At 38.3% G+C, this 19,602-nt stretch overlaps 1 protein-coding gene across 2 annotated transcripts; it reads left to right on the top strand.

Annotated features, from left to right (window-relative positions):
- The first annotated feature begins 15,694 nt into the window (after positions 1-15,694).
- Positions 15,695-17,776, top strand: LOC130737787 (deSI-like protein At4g17486). Of its 2 annotated transcripts, none has more exons than XM_057589629.1 (4): positions 15,695-15,978; positions 16,684-16,971; positions 17,185-17,265; positions 17,391-17,776. In XM_057589629.1, exons 1-4 carry the CDS (start codon positions 15,828-15,830, stop codon positions 17,510-17,512), a joined length of 642 nt encoding a protein of 213 aa, XP_057445612.1. In that variant the 5' UTR covers positions 15,695-15,827; the 3' UTR covers positions 17,513-17,776. The 2 variants fall into 2 exon arrangements, with proteins under 2 accessions (XP_057445612.1, XP_057445611.1); XM_057589628.1 differs by having other exon boundaries at positions 15,700-15,978; positions 17,376-17,776.
- The last annotated feature ends 1,826 nt before the right edge of the window (positions 17,777-19,602 follow it).

Raw genomic sequence — 19,602 nt, 5'->3', positions numbered from 1 at the left:
CATCAAGATCTCAACAAATATAGTTAGAGTGCATGATATGTTAATGCAACGTCAATTCAAAAGGTTCCGGAAGAAGTAGGCTGGGCACGATCGAGTCGGTCCTAACACTGGCATTGTGTCGACCATAACCCTCGAGTGTCACTTACAACCTTGACATATCCGGATCAGTCCCCCTGTGGGTTGACTTTTCCCTCCGCTATGCCTGACATCAACGGGTTGATCCTAACCATACGGTCGATCATATCCCCGAGTTACCCGAAGGCATGCTGTACCCGAAGGTATATACTGTACCTGAAGGCATATACTGTACCCGAAGGCATATACTGTACCCGAAGGCATATACTGTACCCGAAGGCATATATTGTGGTCATAGACCAAAACTTGCTTAATCAACAAAAGTGTTAGAGTTTATTGGCTCTACTGTACCCTAAGGTAAATGTCGATTCTGCGACAAAAGACAGATAACTATAAAAAGAGTGCAATCACCCTTGCTGACTTCTTGAGTCATCTGACTCATCAAATTTCGATGGTCAAAAACTTCTCAGCGAGCGAAAGAGTACCAATGTACTCGGAAACTGATGGTCCCTTGGCTTGTCTTTTAGATAGCCAAACAAATAAACTGCTTATCGAGCGAAGGGTACTAATGTACTTGGAAACCTATAGTTCCCCGACTTATCCCTTTAGATAGTCGAATCATAAAACTGCTCATCGAGCAAAAGAGTATAAGCATACTCAGAAACTTATGAGCTTCCCCAAAACTTCGATTCGGCGACACTTCTCATTTTCCAAACTAATATCCAAATCCTAGAAGTTCATTTTGAGATCCTTAACATTTAATTAAAAGAGTTTGAATGTTGTTTAAAGCATTATGGAATTTCTCATGAAAATATTTTCTTTCCAAAACTATAAGTTCAAAAGATCCCGATATCCCCAAAATCCCATGAGAAGGTCTTGAAACCACAAAAGAAGACAAGAGTCTGAACCTCAGTTCGTCTTGTCGAGATAAACCCTTAAGAATTCGCCACCAATGGGGCATAACTAACTGTTATTCCTCACATTTTGGTAGTCCACGAATAAACGATATAAATTGCACCATATGGTAAGCATATTCCAATAATAATTACATGTTCCAAAATAATGTGCACAAGTATTCACATAGCCTAAGATTAACCATTTAATCACATAGCAAGTATGGCATGTGAATCAAGTAATTGCGGTAAAACATAACCCTATCCTATCCACTAGGAAGCAGTAAGACGGAAACCAGTAAACGGCCGAAGCCTCTCAGAAAAAGGAGACACACGCCTCATATTAGTTTCACACGGCCAAAGCCTCAAAACATTTTCTCCAGTCAATGCCATAAAGAAACATAAATAAGCAAGTCGAAACTATCGACGCCTAAAGCATTAGCTAGCAGTGTAAGTTGCCCTTACCTCTAGTTCCTCCAGAATCACAGTGTAAGTCACACTCACAAGCCAAGGTTTCCACAAACGAACCTTAGAGCAAACAAAGCAAAAATCAATCAAAATAAGTCGGTACAATCGAAACAATACTATCTAACGTTAGACAAAGCTCAAGAAGCTTCAGAGTACAATATTTTTGCACGAATGGAAGGGCTTTCCCCGAATGGATGAGTTTTGACTCGATTCAAGTTTTGTACAAAAACACTTTATTCGCTAAAACGTGCATAACTCGAGCTACAGAACTCGGAATGACATGAAACCAAAGCCAAAATTTCAACAACGGAGAGAGCTATGCTATAACTCAGGTCATACAGACCCAAAAATTATTTTTGGACACGGTACCATAGCAAATAAGTTTCGGCCACTATCAAAATAGGGTTTCCCCAACTTTTTCTTCGATCTAATTTAATTCCTAGGTATTCTTAGGCGATATCCAGGCCAGGGAAACTCTCAGAAAAATTATCGGGTCGAAAACTATCACAGGGGTATTTTGGTCAGTGTCTTTAGCCCAAAAACTAGAAGTCGGAATTTTGAGAAATAAATTTGATGAGCGTGTTCCTAACGACATTTATAACAACTAATCCTACTGACACTAAGCTCAGTCGAGAGTTTTTAATCCAAAGAACGAAGCTTTGGTTAGAAAATGAGTATTTTCACATAATTGAAGTTCCGCGACGATTCGGCGAGATTCAGCAGAAAACAACCGGATATTCATGCTCTTGGGCATGTAGGCAATAAGTTTAGACACTGAAATCAAGTTATTTGGACAGTTTTACAAAAAGCTTAACACTTTGAGAACAGAAAGACATAGAGAAAAGCGACAGAATTTACGATCAGAAGTAAGGAATAGCATCTATACCTCGAGGTCTACGCGTAGCAACGTACGGTGCAACGATCAGGCAAGAATCGGCGAAAAACTCTCCTCCCCTCTCCTTCCTCAAGCTCGCGGCCAACAATGGTGAATGGTGGAGAATTTTGAGTTTTTCTGCTATTTATAGGAGATGGAAAACGCGGGAAAAAGAAAATTTCGCGATTCTGATTTTTCCTCTGCATTCCTCTGTGAATTCTAAGATAGGTTCTGGCGACAGAATTCTAGAACTCGAAACAGGTTTCTCAAAATTAAAGCAAACGATCCAAAGTCAGTGTGAACCAATTTAACCCGAAAAGTTACTTTTTGCAGTTGATGTCGGACGAGAAAACTTTCTTCTGAAGAAAGATTAGAAACATCAAAAGAAATGGGTGGTCGTGAGTGGAATCTTCGTTTGAAGCTCTGAATAGAAAAAGTCTCCATCGACAGTTTATTTTAAGGTTCTTGAGCTATCAGAGATTCAGTTTCGGCAAACTTTCGACAATTGGAATCAGACGTTCGTACATTCCAGGGTTTCGTATCGAAACGCTTGTCATGGAAAGGATTAAGAGAAATTCTAACATTCCTCTGAAGATTTTTGGAATTAGTTCCTATAGTGCTTTAGGAGTAAATTAATCGTTTGCTAACGCTCTTGCCCTAGGCGTAAGCGAATAAGACTCGCGCTATAACTTATATCGACTTTAATACTATTCTTAGTCTTTTCCTGAACTTTCTCTTTCATAAATTTATTCCATTTGGTAAACACTTGTTCAGGTTTCCTTCACGATACATCGAAACCTAATCGTGAATATGAATTTAATTAATTTATTCTAAGTTTAAAAACTTGGGTCTCACAGACTCAGCTTCATTAGAGTCAGTCGCATCAAATGTCACAAGGGCTTTCTTCTTGAAGACTTTTCTTGGTCTCTTGTCCTTCTTTAGCTTGGGACAATCACTCTTGTAGTGCCCAGATTCCTTGCACTCGAAGCAGGTGATTTCCTTCCCAGAGGACTTCTTTTGATCATATGAAGATTCAAATCTTCCCTTACTTTTCTTCAGTCCTTTGCCCTTGTTGTGTCTGTTCTTCCAGAGCTTGCTCAATCTCTTTGTGAAAAGAGATAGCTCTTCATCACCAAGCATCTGATACTTCTTTAGAGGAATCTTCCTCTTCTGCCTGGTAGGCTTTCGCCTTGTCAGATTTTGACTTAAGAGCAATAGATTTGTCTTTCCTTTGAGGCTTGTGCTCTTTGAGTTCAATCTCATGGCTTTTGAGATGACTCACAAGCTCTTCTAGCCTCAAGGAGTTCAGATTCCTGGAAAGTTTCAATGCAGTGACAAAACCATCCACTCCTTAGGCAAACTTCTGATGATCTTTTTGACATGATCACAAGTGGAGTAGCTCTTGTTCAACACTATGATCCCAACAATCAGAGTTTGAAACCTTGAGTACATCTCCTCAATGGTTTCACCAGATTCCATTTTAAACTGCTCATATTATTTTATGAGAGCAAGAGTCTTAGTCTCCTTAACTTCTTCATTTCCTTCGTGCGTCATGACCAAGGAGTCATAGATGGATTTTGTTGTTTCTTTGTCAGAGATCTTCTCATATTCAATATATGATATTGAACTGAACAGCATGGATTTCGCCTTGTGATGATCCTTGAAACGCTTCTTCTGAGCGTCAGTCATTTCAGTACGGGGGATCTTCACTCCTAAAGCATCTACTGGATCAGTATAGCCTACCATGACCATATTCCAGAGATCTGGGTCAGTGCCAAGAAAATAAATTTCAATTCTATCTTTCCAGTACTCAAACTTTTCACCATCAAAGACTGGTGCTCTGAGTTGGTTGTTGTTATTGTTGTCAGCGGAAGTATTGGCTTGGGCCATCGTTGTTTTTCACACTAGGTTCTGGATCATTGAACACTGTTAAGTGTTTAAATCAGAACCGGAGCTCTGATGCCAATTGAAGGTGCGAAAAACACTAGAAAGGGGGGGGGGGTTTGAATAGAGTTTTTAAACAAAAGTTTCCCTTTTGAAGTTTTGATAAACTTAAAGATAAGAACTAGGTGCTAAAGAATACGAAGCAGAGCACGCAAGTATTTTATCCTGGTTCACTTGAGATAAAAGCTCAAGCTAATCCAGTCCACCCGTGAAGGTGATTTCTTCCTTCTTCTGATGAAGGCAATCCACTAAAATCAATGAGTGTTACAACTGCACTTGCAACCTGCAAAGTGACTAACGGTACACTGATTTTCTCACTAGTATCATCTCAAGAAGCTGATCAACTGATCCTCTCAAGACTAGCTAAACACTGAACCAAACTTGATTCAGTCCTCTCAAGATCCGACCAACCTTGGTCTCTTAAGGAACTTTACAAAGTGTTTGTAAAAGGTTTTTGGGTTTACAAGAAATGCTTCTGAAAAGCTAATGGTAAACTCAGATGTTTAAGAATATTGAAGAAATATTGCTAAGAGATCGGTTAGAATGAATTCAGGAATATCAGCAAAGTTTCTTAGCTTCTTTCTTTGTAAGACCTGGATTTGCAGAACTAGTCACTTTTCCGACTCACGCGTAGAATCAGTGTAAGCGTGACAGGAGTTCGCCGTTTGAGAAAGATTAATGAAGAAGAAAGTGCAGGAATTGCTTGAGGATAGTACCATAGTCGTTTTAGGAGTTAGTACGAGTCGTCTGCACACCTGCCTTATGGCGAGAGTGTCCAGAATAGGCTAATTCTGCTCTTAAAGCAACGTTTAAGCGAAATTCTAAATCCTTGGAAAAATAAGAATTTCTCTTTATTTCTCCTTCGACCAGTGTTTCATTTTGGAACCCTAGACTGTACGCACGATAGTATTCACTTCTCGGAAGTCTGACGACGCTAATTTCTTTGCTTCAAAAACCCTAAATTCAATCACTGAATGAAGACTTTTTCTATTCGGAGCTTTTAACGAAGTTTCTATCCGCGTTACCAGATTTGTTTCGATGTTTCCAATCTTTCTTCAGAACGAAGTTTTGTCGCCTTTCCTTCACAGCAAAAAGTAGTTTTTCGAGACAGATTAACTTACACCGCTTTTGGGGTTTTAGAGATCGTTTTTCCCTAATTATAGAGATTTGTTTTGAGTTCTGGAATTCTGTCGCCAGAATCTCTCATAGAATTCACCGATGAACGTGCTGCAAAAATCGAAATCGCGAAATTTTCATTTTCCCGCGATTTCACCTTCCTATAAATAGTTGAAAAATCAAAATATCTTCATACTTTCTACTCTTGAGGCCGCGAGTTGAGGAGAGAAAGGAGGAAGGAAGATTTTCGCCGAAACTCGACCGATCTTCGAGCTGTTTGTCCCTACTTCAGGGTATCGAGGTAACTAGCTTGATTCTTACCTCTGATCGTTCTTTTTACTGCGTTTCTTTAGCTGTTTCTGTGCTCAAAGTTTCGAGCTTTTAGTAAAACTGTTCGTTTTTCCTGATTTTTCTGTTGGGTTATCTTCTGTACTTGCCCAAGAGCCTAGAACACTCGCCGTTGTTCGCCGATTTTGATCGAGTTGTCAAGGATCTGAAAAACTGATTCAAAACCCTTTTTGTGCACATATCGAAACTTTAATGTCGAAAAGTCGCAATCCGACTTCGTGCCTTTAGAATTAGTTGCTACAAATGTCGTTAGGAACATCGCTATCAAATTTGTTTTCCGAAGTTTTAACTTTGAGTTTTTGAGCTTTTATTTTGGACCAAAACGCCCATGAATAGCCGTATTTTGATCCGATCGTCCGAAAATTTTTCCGACAGTTTCTTTACCCTAGTTTTACCCTAAAACTACCTTGTAATTAATTTAGATCGAAGAAAAAGCGCTGGAACCCTTTTCTCCTAAGTGGCCGAGAGCATGTTTGTGTGGGGGGAGTTTTTCGTTTGCGAAAACTTGTCCTTTCGTACTCGATTGTTGTATTCTGAAGCTCGAATGCTTTGTCTATCGTTAATTAGTTGTGTTGTGATCGAGCTAATCGATTTTGTATGGATTTCTGCTTTGTTTTCTCCGAGGTTCAGTTGAAGGAACTTTGGGATTTACGGAGCAACTGTGTGTGGAGAACCTAGACCAAGAGACTGGAACAACTCGAGGTTAGGGCAACTTACTTGCTAGCTAATGTCACTAGGCATCGATTAATTCGACTTGGTTATTGTGTTGATATTGAATATTGCTTTGAGTTGATTATTGCTTGGACTGAGAAAATGATTTCTGGAGGCTTCGGCCGAGTGAACTTATATGAGACGTGTGTCTCCGTTTTCTGAGAGGCTTCGGCCGTTTACTGGTTTCCGTCTTATCGCTTTCTAGTGGATATGACAAGGTTATGTTTACAGCATTGCCATATTGATTCATCGCTCGGTAGAGCTTGTTGTATTTGCGTTTATGATTAAATTGTGCTGACTATATTCGTGCATTTTGATGCCACTTTTGGAGGGTAGAATACACTTACCTTCGTCATGACAATGACGGGTTGTTTTGGGAATGTTTGTTAGGTCGAACCAAGGTTCGAACCTTCATTGTTTTAGGGGATCTAGTGCTTTCTCGGGGAGTCGTTTGGGTTTGATGGGAACTTTGAACTTATAGAGTTTTGGACCGAAAATAATCATAATCTGTTTTATGTAAATAAATCCATAATATATTTATTAAGAATATAATGCTTTTAATTAATGACGATGATTCAACGGAAAAGACTTAGGAATGAAAGTGAGTTTGGAAAACGAGAATGGGTCGGTGATCCTAGCTTTGGGAACTTTATTTTGAAGGGTGTTGGAAATGAAAACTGAACTTTGGAATTAACGACATAATGGACTAACTTACGATGGAACATTTTACCTAATAAGAGAACTATTTTTTAAGGGAACTCATTTTATGGGAAAGAATTTGAAGACGGGCTTTAGCCAAGGGTCTGGGCGTTAGTAAAGTACCTAGTAGAGTACTCTTGGCACAACAGGAAGTGACGGTCAACCGCGTAGAGTTGTATCGTTCCTGTTGATGTCTGGCGTAGCAAGTAGGATGGTTAAACCCGTGGGGTCATAACCGACTTGACTATAGCCTAGGTTTCTCGTTGTAGAAGCCTCTGGTCAATGAACCAATTTTTACCTGTGAGGACGAATCGTTGTTTTGCAAATCATATTGCACACATGCATACACGCGATGAAGTGCCAAGTGGAGTACTTCGGTATAGCAGGAAGCAACGATCAGCCGTGTAGAGTTGAATCGGTCCTGATTATACCTGGCACAACAGGAAGTAACGATCATCCGTGTAGAGATGTATCGCTCCTGTTGATGTCCGGCATAGCAAGCAGAAATGGTCGAACCGTGTAGAGTTGGATCGTCTTGACTATAGCCAAAGGTGATAAGCAACGCCCGAGCAGAAATGGTTAAACACGAGGCCAGTGTTACGACCGTCTCGAGGTGCCCAGCCTTTAAGTGGCAATACCGTTGGTTTGTCCCGTCGCAAAGCAGAGTGACGTTATTCGGATTTGTGTCGGCATATCCTGCATTGGCACACCGTGCATCTTATTATGATTGACGTTGCATGACATATCATGCACTCTAACTATAGTTGTTGAGATCTGATGATTTGAAGTTGATAAACATCGTTATGTGCTTTGATGATTGAATTGTGTTAGAGATTCGATAACATGCTATGTATATACCTTAGGGTAGGCAATACATAACTTATATGTATATATACAACATATATATATACCCCCTTTATCGCATGTTGATTGTATATCTATTGTATTCTGTAAGTTGACCCTAGCGCCTTGGCTTTGTTTGTATGTTTGTGTCTGGGCGGTCGGCCTGCTGCCAGGCGTCCGTCAGCCGGTTCGTGATGATTCGTTGTGCGGGAAAGACCCGGAGCGAAATGACTATTACTGAAGCTTTCGACGAGGACCCGGACTTCATGCCTGATCGAGGGAGGGTCGACGATAGTAGTGTGGGACATGGGTGGTTAGAGTCTTTTGAGTTGGTTGTTACTGTCATAGCTCTGATTCGTCATTCATATTTTGGGGCAGGGTAGGTCCCCGACACGTTACTTTCGTGTGGTTCTCCGTAGTTGGGAATCACATGGAGTAGTCGGTTGTAGAGGTCTAGAGGAGGCCATCTGGGGCTGACTATTCCCTTCTGTCACTTGTATAATATTTCGAACTAATTCTGCTTTCTGAAAACTTGTAAACCTTGCCGTCACTTGAGGATACTCATGACGATGCTTTTAGTTACAGCAGGACTGTAATAGTATTGTATATTAGTTTATGTTTATCGCATTTTGGGGTTGAGTCTCTAGTTTAAAATGTTATTTATTCTAAAAGAAAACGAAAAAAAAATATACCTGCATTTTCCGCTTCACTTTATTTTCAAGTTACAAAGTGACACCCGGAAATCGGGGTGTTACATTCTTCTATCTTCGGTCCTTATATACTCCAAGGCATTCGATGTAGCCGTTGCTAGGGTTTTGTCCGTTGGAGTGGCAATCTTGTAATATCAGACTGCTAGACTGAACGAGGTAGGTGGCGGGCAGGCTATGATTGTACAAAGTGTACTATGACAGCGACCTGTCCTTTCACCGGCTGACTGCTGATCTGGTGTGCTTCAGATGAACATTGGTGAAGCTTCTGATCAGTGTCAGATGGAAGCTTGGATCCTCTGACCTTGCAGCTTCTACTTCTGGACATGTTCCTCAGAACTTCTGAACGCCAGAGCTAGAGTAGCTTGGATCTTCAGAGCCAACTTATTGCAGGTCTTCAGAACTTGAGTCTTCTTCTTCAGGACCGTTCCTTCTGGAACATCTGGTCTTCAGAACTTCTGACTTCGGTTCTTCAGTACCTCTCAAGAGCTTCTATCTTCAGAACTTCTGAAGGATTTGCCACTGTTCTGAGCGAACATGGTAGGCTTTAGAGCTCTCTTACGGTTACCCTTGGGTCTTTATCTTCTGATTGAATAAGCTTGGGTCAGAATCAGAACCTGTTTGTTACAACTAAAAGAGACAAACGTTAGAGTACCATAATTGTTCATCCTCAAAAACCTTAATTGTAATCATCAAAATATAGAGATGCAACCACTGATCAAATCTTGATCTTACAGTGAAGACTGATATGGTTTAACCGCTATTTATAAGCTAAGTTCAATCTCCAGAAGTTAATGATGAAGCAGTTTTTCGAGGATTATTTATTGGTAACAAATGGTTACCTTAACTCCTTGGCCGGTGGTAAACGTTCAACCCTTTCATTTAATCCTCTGCATATGCATTAAGTAAAAACGTTTTTCCTTAATTTCCTTTTCTTTTCTCCATCCTTTTACACTTAGACATTTTCTAAGGGGGAGTACTTTGTACTTCAAGTTAAGTTTTTCACACCCCGTGCTTTTTGCTTATGACAAAAAGGGGGAGTATAACCCAGTTTTTGATGTGTAAGCTGTGTTAGTGTGATTTCTTTTTCTTTTGGAGAATTTAAGAGTTCCACCTTTATGACCATAGATATGTCACTGGGCAAATACAAGGAATACATTTTCACTTCCTCTGAAGTGATACTAGTTGACTCTGATACCTTTAGTCTGCTCATGACTCTGAATACTTATGCGCTCTGATTATTTCATTTTATCTATGTCATACATTCTTACTCTGAACTCTTTTATTATTTAGCTCAGAATCTAGATATTACTAATATGTTCATTAAGTCCTAGATTCAGGCGGAGCTAAGCTCAGAATCAAGCTGTGACTTGGATTCAGAATAAGCAACATAAACCATTCACCTCAGGATAAGTTTATCTCTATTCTCTAAACTCTAAGTGAATTCAGTTTATTGTTTAAGAATTGTTCATCAAAATACTTGATTTTGTCATCATCACAAAGGGGGATATTGTAAGATCAAGTTCTGATCTAGTAGTACAACTCTATGTTTTGATGATTACAAGTTAACTATTGAGTATGAACAATTATGGTACTCTAACGTTGTTTTCTGAGTGTTCAAATGACAGGCCAAGACTCTGGTCCTATTTCACATGATTCAGAAGCACAATGTTCAAAGAGTAACCACTGCAACGCTTTCGCACGTACCATGTTCAAACAGAACAGTAGATCAAGCTTCAGAAGATCTAAAAATTATAAAGCTCTGATATGGATTCAGCTCACTAGAAGCTCTGAAGGATCAGACGCTCTGAAGGATCAGAAGCTCTGAAAGTCCATAAGTTGAGTAGTGAAGATTCTGAAGTCCAAGAGTAAGCTGGCTCTGAAGACCAAGTACTTCTCCTCTGAGTCCAGAAGCAGAAGGTACAAAGGTCAGAGGATCCAAGCTTCTCTCTGACTCTGATCATCAAGCTTCACAAGTTCCAAGATGAAGCATCACTCTGATCAGAAGTGAACTAGGATAAAGGTCATGTCGCTATCCAAAGTACAAAAGCAATTGTACCATTCCTGACGACCTTACCTAACTGATTCAGCCACAGCAGAACCTAGAAATCCCAGATCTGCCCTCAAACGGTAGCATCTTCATGCAACGTTCAAACCCTAATCCTTGGAGTATATAAAGAGGCTGAAGATTGAAAGATGCGGTCGAAGAAACTTGTTCACGCGCAAGCAATATTTCAAATATTCTTAGCAATCTTTCTTCAAATAGAACTAAGTGTGTTTACTATTATCTTTCTAAGAAGCATTTATTTGTAAACCCAAACCTTCAAACAATTGTTTGATTTTCCTTTAGGAGATCAAGGTTGATCGGATCCTAGAGAAGACTAAGAGAGTGAATCTTAGTGATAGTTAAGTTAGTGTATTGTTAGTCACTTTACAGGTAGCAAGTGCAGTTGTAACAAAACTCCGATTAGTGGATTGTCTTCATTCTAAGAAGGAAGAAATCACCTTAACGGGTGGATTGGATTAGCTTGAGGGATTTATCAAGTGAACCAGGATAAAATCATCTGTGTGCTTTCCTCATCTCTTATCTTAGCACTTTTATTCTTGGTGGTCGAAGAGATTTATTTAAATCTCAAGTGGGACGAGTTTTTAGTCTTAAAACGCTATTCAAACCCCCCTTTCTATCGTTTTTCATACCTTCAGCGCGTAAGTGAGGACAAAGCGCGCTGAAAAGACTCGTGTTGTTAGCGTGAGGCCAGTCGTCAGATCGGGATGTTACATTTTGAGGACAGCAGTTGGGCTCCTGCAGATTCGCTGACCTTTGCACTTTTTCAGTACATTACAAGTGGCCTACACACGTCAAGCCACCATGATTTACGACAATCACAGCCAGAATCAGGCGAGAGAACCAAACACCATCGCCACAAGCCTACCTGTGGCCTGGTGGACTCGGAGGGGCTCGTGAAGAGAATCAGAAGTTAGCTTTAGCTTCACTTGCTATGCCATGTTGGAAATCATTCTTGATCACTAGGCTTTGGCATTAGTTAGTTTTTCTCATATTTGTCGCCTCAATTATTAAGACAATCTCAGCCCTCATGCTTCGGGCTCGGTGTCTTGAGGACTGGGCGAGACCTAGGGGCCCTCACCCAGGGCGCTTGTCCCAGGGCGACGAGTGCGCTAGGGAGTTTGGGCCTCCCCCGAGAGGCCCAACTGGTCCACTAAGGGCAGATAGGAGCACAAGGCCCAACCTCAAGCCTATAAATATGGGGTGGTTTTCAATGGTAAGGGACTCTTAGCTCATTTGAGAAATAAAAGCTTGAAATTCAGTTATATTCTCTCTCTAAGCGGTTACGTTCTTTCTCTCTAAGATTCTCACATAGCAATCCTCTCTAGGTACTATACCTCACCTCTATGTTCTTAGATAGAACAGGTCGAATATAATTGTCTCAATAGAAGATATTTATGGCTAAACCAAAAATAAATATGGTTGAGATCCCTCTATTTTAGGGCCCCTTTGATAAAGGCCCACGTAAAAAAATTTCGTGGGAAAAATCCTTAAATAAAAAATTAATTATTGGTTTTAGTCTTGCAGTCAAAGTCCGTTAAAACAAATGTGACTCAGCAGTGGAAGCTAACGTGGACATTTGACACCTCATAAGGGGGCTGACAAGTCCGTTATATACTCATCAATATTTATAAAGGTTCAATGAACTCTATTAAAATTGCACTGTTATACTTTTAAATATTTTTATGTTTTATATTTTAGTTCTTTTATTTTGTTTAAAATCTGTACATTTTCTATAAGTCTAAAAAATGGAAGAAGTGAAATTTTTAGCACTACCCCAAAGAGTTTATTTATCATTAAAAAAATTAGCAATATCTCTTTGTTTTTAATTATATATTTAAGTGTGCGCGTGAATATTAAAAATGAGTCAATAGATTAGTGATTGGGCTTTTTATTTACAAATTAAATTTATAGGGTTCAAATCTTAACCAGAATGTTTTATAACATTTTAACACAAATTCTTAATTACGTCAATTGGAATGAGATATATATTAAATTCTGCACAATATTTAATGATAAAGCTCATAAGCTAGTGGTTAGAGTTGTTGTAAGACCAAAATTTGGTCCTGTAGTACAACTCTATGTTTTGATGATTACATGTTAACTATTGTGTATGAACAATTATGATACTTTAACATTGTTTTCTGAGTGTTTAAATGACAGGCTCTGACTCTGGTCAATACTCACATTTATCAGAAGCATTTAGCCCAAGAGTAACCAACGCAACGCTTTCGCACTTACTATGTTCTGATTGAACAGTAGTATATGCTTCAGAAGTTCTGACGATGATAAGCTCCGATGTGGATACAGATCACTTAAAGTTCTGAAGACCATAAGCTCTGAAGGTCCAGAGGCTCTGAAGGTCCAGAAGCTCTGAAGGTCCAGAAGCTAGGTAGTGAAGATTCTGAAGTCCAAGAGTAAGCTGACTCTAAAGACCAAGTACTTCCAACTCTGATGTCCAGAAGCAGAAGATACGAAGGTTAGAGAATCCAAGCTTCCCTCTGACTCAGATCACCATGCTTCACAAGTTTCAACATGAAGCGTCATCTGATCAGAAGTCAACTAGGATAAGGCTCACATCGCTATCCAAGTACAAAAGCAATTGTACTATCCTGACGACCTTACCTAAGATGTTCAGCCACAGCAGAATCTGGAAGTTCCGGATTTGCCCTCCAACGGTAGCATTTCAAACAGCGAATACAACCCTAATCCTTGGAGTATAAATAGAGGTTGAAGATGGAAGAAGCGGCTAAGAAACTTTGTACAAGCTTAAACAACCATTCAATATTCTCTTAGCAATCTTTCTTCAATAGTTCTTACTGTGTTTACCTTAGCTTTCTCAGAAGCACTCATTGTAAACCCAAAACCCTCAAACAGTTAGTTTGATTTTCTTAAGGGACCAAGGTTGGTCAGCTTCTTGAGAAGACTAAGAGAGTGAATCTTAGTGTTTGCTAGTTCATTGTATTGTTAGTCACTGAGCAGGTTGCTAGTGCAGCTGTAACAAACATTGAATAGTGGATTGCCTTCATTCTAAGAAGGAAGAAATCACCTTAACGGGTGGACTGGATTAACTTGAGCGATTATCAAGTGAACCAGGATAAAATACTTGTGTGCTTCTCTTCATCTCTTATCTTTGCACCTTGTGTTGTTTATTCGAGAGATTTATCTAAATCTCAAGAGGGAAAAGTTTTTAGTTGAAAAACGCTATTCAAACCCCCCCCCCCCCTTTCTATCGTTTTTCATACCTTCAATTGTAACCCTTAAGCTCCATGTTGTGGGCTCGAACCTCACCAAGCAGCACATTTTCAAGAGTCACATTTTTTTAACGGACTTTGACGGCAGAGACTAAAAACATCTATTATTATTCATTTAAGGGTCTTTTCCCACGAATTTTTTTTTATGGGGGCTTACACCAAAAGAGCCCTAAAATAGAGGGACCTCAATCATATTTAAGCCAATAAATAAATAAAATTATTGTACTTCTACATAACAAATCCCAACACATTCATCACCTAAAAAACTTAAAAAATTTAGGCTTAAATAACATTTAGATCCTTGACATTGTAAAGAGAATCAAATCTGGTCCCTGTAAAATTTTCATATCAAATTAGGTCCCTAAAATTGTTTTTTTAAACTAATTAAGTTCTTTTGCTCAATTTTGACCGGTCAACGGTACAGTGGCAAGCCTAGTCAGCCAATGATAGACACGTGGACTTTTTCACATCAATTTTAGTCCCTTGAAATATATTTTAATCAATTTTAGTTCATGTTCTTCCACCTTCATCTTCTTCCTCTTCCACCTTCTTCCTCCTCCTCCATAACTCAAATCCCATAAATTCAAAAGGAAGAACAAGGTGAATATGATGAACATATAGTTTTTGTAGGGTTTTGAATTTTTGGGTTTAAGGATTTGAGTTATGGAGAAGAGGAAGAAGGTGGAAGATGAAGGTGGAAGAACATGGACTAAAATTGATTAAAATATTTTTTAAGGAACTAAAATTGATGTGAAAAAGTTCACATGACCATCCTTAGCTGACTAAGCTTGCCACTGGACCGTTGACTGGTCAAAATTGAGCAAAATGACTTAATTAGATTAAAAAAACAATTTTAGGGACCCAATTTGATGCGAAAATTTTACAGGGATCAGGTTTGGTTCCCTTTCCAATTTTAAGGACCAAAAGAGTATTTAAGCCAAAAATTTATGTTGTTTATATCTAAAATTGATTTAAAACTTTCTTCTAATTTCCCCATAGGATAGGTTAAGTGGTAGGAGCTATGAGACATATGGGTTGGCTAGGGGGAGGTCCAGGGATCGATTCCTGACGGATGCAATTTATCTCTCATATGTAAAGAAAAAAGCTTTCTTCTAATAAACATAACAAAAATAACACAAATTTAGAAAATTTCATGCCATAAAAAAATGAATATCCCCGTTCAACTCAAGGTCACTTATGTTTTATTTTAAAGTTTATAATGAATAACACAAATTTTACCATTCAGCTTATTTCCATCTACATTCACCCAAATTTTATAAAAGTTTATAATGAATAACACAAATTTTACCATTCAGCTTATTTCCATCTACATTCACCCAAATTTTATCCCATATCTCTTACTCCTTTCACTTATGTTCTCTTTTATCTATTTTGTATCCTTGAGGTGTATGTGGAACGATTGAGGCTGTGAATCCATATTTTTTCAAAATATTTATGTAAACAATGACGGTGAGGTGAGTCGCTACTCACTACTCTATAAAACATAACATTCTAGCATAAAAGATCATTACAATTAAGCGTCGTTTATTAGTATAGAAACTGATAGAAACACGGGGCAAAATGAGAGACACCCTTAGAAACTCCAAATTTCGTAAAAGAATGAATTGTAAAGAGCTAAATTCGGGTTTCTCGTTTATGTTTAAGGTTATGTTACAGTTGGAGCGAGTCACGTACATAATATGAAAATGAATGAAACCATTTATATATTTCCTTGTGTTTTGAAGATTTGCAAGGTTTCCTTCCGTTGCCCCCAATGAAATCATAGAGAGAGATAGAGTTGGATATTAATCCATTCTTCATCTCTGGAAAATGGGGACAAAGAGCAACTCCAATTCCTCTTCTCATTCTAATAAAGCCAATGACACCAACACGCGTCTTGTGTTGAATGTGTACGATCTCACCCCTCTCAACAATTACTTATATTGGTTTGGATTAGGAGTCTTCCACTCTGGCATTGAAGGTTTGTTTCCGGTTTCCATCATGTTTCTATTGTTTATTTTCATTCATTCGTCATTCTATAATGTTAATTGTTTTGATTTAATGTTACGCTTTAGAAGATCCAAATCATCAAATATGTTTCCACTTGTAACCAAAAAAAAAAAATCATCAAATATGACCCTGGAATTTGAATAATCTTCTTGATTGAAGAAAATCAATGTTGGTTTTGGGCTAAGGTGAACGAAACATTGATTCAAACTAAATGCAAATACAAGTAAAATATCGTGAGAATGAATATAAAAGGTTGATCTAGTCAATTTTAAGTAAGTGTCATGTGCTTCCTTAATAATTAGTTTTTTATTTATTTCAAAAGCCTCTCTAGTCTGTTGGAGGCCAACATTGCAAATGCTGAGAATTTTGTTCGTGCTATGCTATCTGCAAGGATTGAGAATGATGTTTAGCTAGCTTAAACAATAAAACATGAAACCTAATATGTTTTATTTACCTAGTATTAAGGCTTAGGAGTTCTTTTAAATAACATCCACTTTTTGTGTTCTTGTTTGGCAAGATTGATGAAATTTTATGTCAAATTTATTCTGAAGATGCAAGAAAATTTTTCATACGCTTCTGGTGCATGCTGATGTTCTATATTGTTAGTGTTGTTTATATTTATTTTTTACACTATTAATATGGGGAAATTAAAGCTTGTCTTTGTGTCTTTGAATAGTACATGGTAAGGAGTATGGATTTGGAGCACATGACTACTCATCAAGTGGAGTATTTCAAGTGGAGCCAAGGAAGTGCCCTGGATTTATGTACAGATGTTCTATCACTCTAGGTCAAGTAAATATGCATCCTTCTGAGTTTCGAACAGTTGTCGAAAATTTGGCTAGTGAGTATCATGGGGATACCTATCACCTAATATCTAAGAACTGCAATCATTTTACCAATGATGTCTCATGCAGATTAATCGGAAAACGAATACCAGGTTGGGTGAATCGGCTTGCTAGGCTAGGTAAGACCATAAAACCAAACTCAACTCGTTCAGTAGCAAACCAACGAGCAATTATTGGAGTTCATTTAGTGTTTTGTCAGTAGATAAGCTTTGATAAGTCCATATCTAAACATGATATATTTACTATTCTGGTATCCAAATAACCACACATAATACATGTTATAAAAGCACAATGAGCTAAATCCTAGTTCATAATCTTCGTCAAAATTTCAGGCTCTTTGTGCAGCTGTCTACTTCCTGAAAGTGTTCAAGTAACTACAGTTAAACAAGTACCTGAGTACCATGAGTGTTCAGGTGTATATATATTTTCTTCCGCATAATGTTTATCTTAATACATACTAGTTTTTCTATCTCAATAACTTGTGCAAACTATCTCTACTTCTCATCTTGTTGATTGTTTGCAGAAGATGATGTTTCAGGGTCTCTTACTCCCACGAATTGTGAATTGGCAGAATTAGATGACGACCATGAAAAGCGTCTTCTATCGCCCCTGGCTGGAAAAGATGATGTTTCTTTTGTTAAAGAGACGCGAGTAAAATGAATCCAACGTGTTTCCTTTAGTATTTTGTCCATGGATTTTCGCAAAATTTCTTGGTTTTCATTTGTTGTCTGAAGGTTTTTCTGTCTGGTCAGTGATTGTGTATTGGGGGAAAGAGGCAGTTTAGTTGCTTGTGTACTAGGGTCTTTATTCTTTAGAGTAATTGATGGTACTCTTAGCCCGGTACATAACATCCATGCTCAGAAACTGTTGACATATGGACATTCTTTAAGAGTATATACGCCGGCCAGCTTGTTACAGATAGAAGACGACACATCACGTTCCAAGCATACACTTGGTACTAAATAGAGTATAAGGAAAGAAATGACTCTGCAGGTCCCCACAGGTTGAGAAAACACTTATATTCTTTCTTTTATACTCATAGTCAATAGCAAAAACGTTTTATGAAATCGTCAAAGGGAATTGGGAGGGAGGGTCATGTAGAATTCCCATGGCACACTTTTCCCTCCTATTTTCTGCTAGAAGATTGCTTTTCAACATAAACAATAGCGAATGTCATGGGTCAACATTGATTGCTCATGGTTATATTTACATGTGAGAATTATTGTATTTAGGAAACATTACATTTACTCCAATTCTTATTCCTTTCGTATATGAAGTATGAATTAGACTTAGCCATTGACCTGAATTCACTCCAACAGTTTATTTACTTGTATAGCCATTTTTATCGGATCATTTTTGAATATTTCGTGATGCTTTTTTTGCCTTAATTTAATAATTTGTTGGATAATTTTGAATATTTCATTGATATTTCATATCCTTAGTGTTACAAATTTTGACATTAATGTTTGGCCTAAATAAGCTTGAAGTTCTGAGATTGTAAGAATAATCAAATTGAGTTCCTGGGAAAAAAAAATTCCTTGAAATGTCATTGTTGAGAATTTTTTTAAATCAAATTAAGTCATTTTCATCAATTTTGACCAGTCAACGATTCAGTGGTGAGCCTGATCAGTAGAGGTTGTCCACGTGGTTTTGTTTCACATCAATTTTAGTCCCGACAAATTTTTAAATCATATTTTTAGTCCCTTCCCATCACCACACTATTCTACCTTCTTTACCAACCTCCTCCATCCTCTAACCAATAATTTTTCCATACCACACAACTTTTAACCCATAATTTTTTTTTCGAGTGTTGACTTTATCTTTTGCCTTCTCTCTGGAAACACCAACAGCATAAGGACTTATTCTTAGCCAACAATCCAACACTTCTTCACATAACCATGACCAACCAATTCATGGACTAAAACAATTGTCTCACTATCACAACAGCAAACAATTTTCTGACCTTCATTTTCTTCTTCCCAAATCAAATTCGTGAAAGCCCTAACCTTAGCATCATGGGAACCCTAAATCCCAAATTCTTCAATCGGAGGGAGAGAAAGACAGGGAAAAAAGATGCAGATCTTCAGTGAGAGAGAAAGAGAGGCATGGAGAAATGGCCCCCTTACGGACCCAAGCTGAAGAAATAGAGAAGAGAACACAAATATGAAGTCGTCATAGAGTAGATTCTACAGCACCCATCTCGTTGTTCTCCGTAGAAGAAGGTTGGCGGCTAGGGTTTTGAAGGAAGAAGATGGTGAATAGAGGAAGTGGTGGTGCATGGGGTTTCTGTTTATTCATTTTCTAGATTTTTTAATTTTTATTTTTGTTGAAGTTACCATGAGGAGAGCCGTTTATAGTTGACCTTTTAAAATAGTAACTATAGGAGACCGGATGGGCAAGTTCTTCGTGTCTTTCACGTTGGAGAAATTAGTTTCAATCTACCTACACCTAATATCGTGCGTGACGAGGGTTTGGGTGTTGAGGTAGTAGATTTTTTAAGTTCCTCATCCAAGGAATGTTCTATCCAAGAACATAGAGATGAGGTACGGTACCTAGAGTGAAAGGATCGTGATGTGAGAATCTAGAGAGAGTAGAGCGTAACCGCTTAGAGAGAGAAAGTAACTGAATTTCAATCTTGTTATTTCTCAAATGAGCTAAGAGTCCCTTACAATTGGTAACCGTCCTCTATTTATAGATTTGGGGGTTGGGCTTGGTGCCCTTAACTTCTCTTAATGGGCCAGTTGGGCCTC

This window comes from Lotus japonicus, chromosome 2, assembly GCF_012489685.1.
Source record: "Lotus japonicus ecotype B-129 chromosome 2, LjGifu_v1.2".
Lineage (NCBI taxonomy): Eukaryota > Viridiplantae > Streptophyta > Magnoliopsida > Fabales > Fabaceae > Lotus > Lotus japonicus.
The sequence above is the reverse complement of the archived record's forward strand: the minus strand, read 5'-3'. Positions and strand labels throughout refer to the sequence as shown.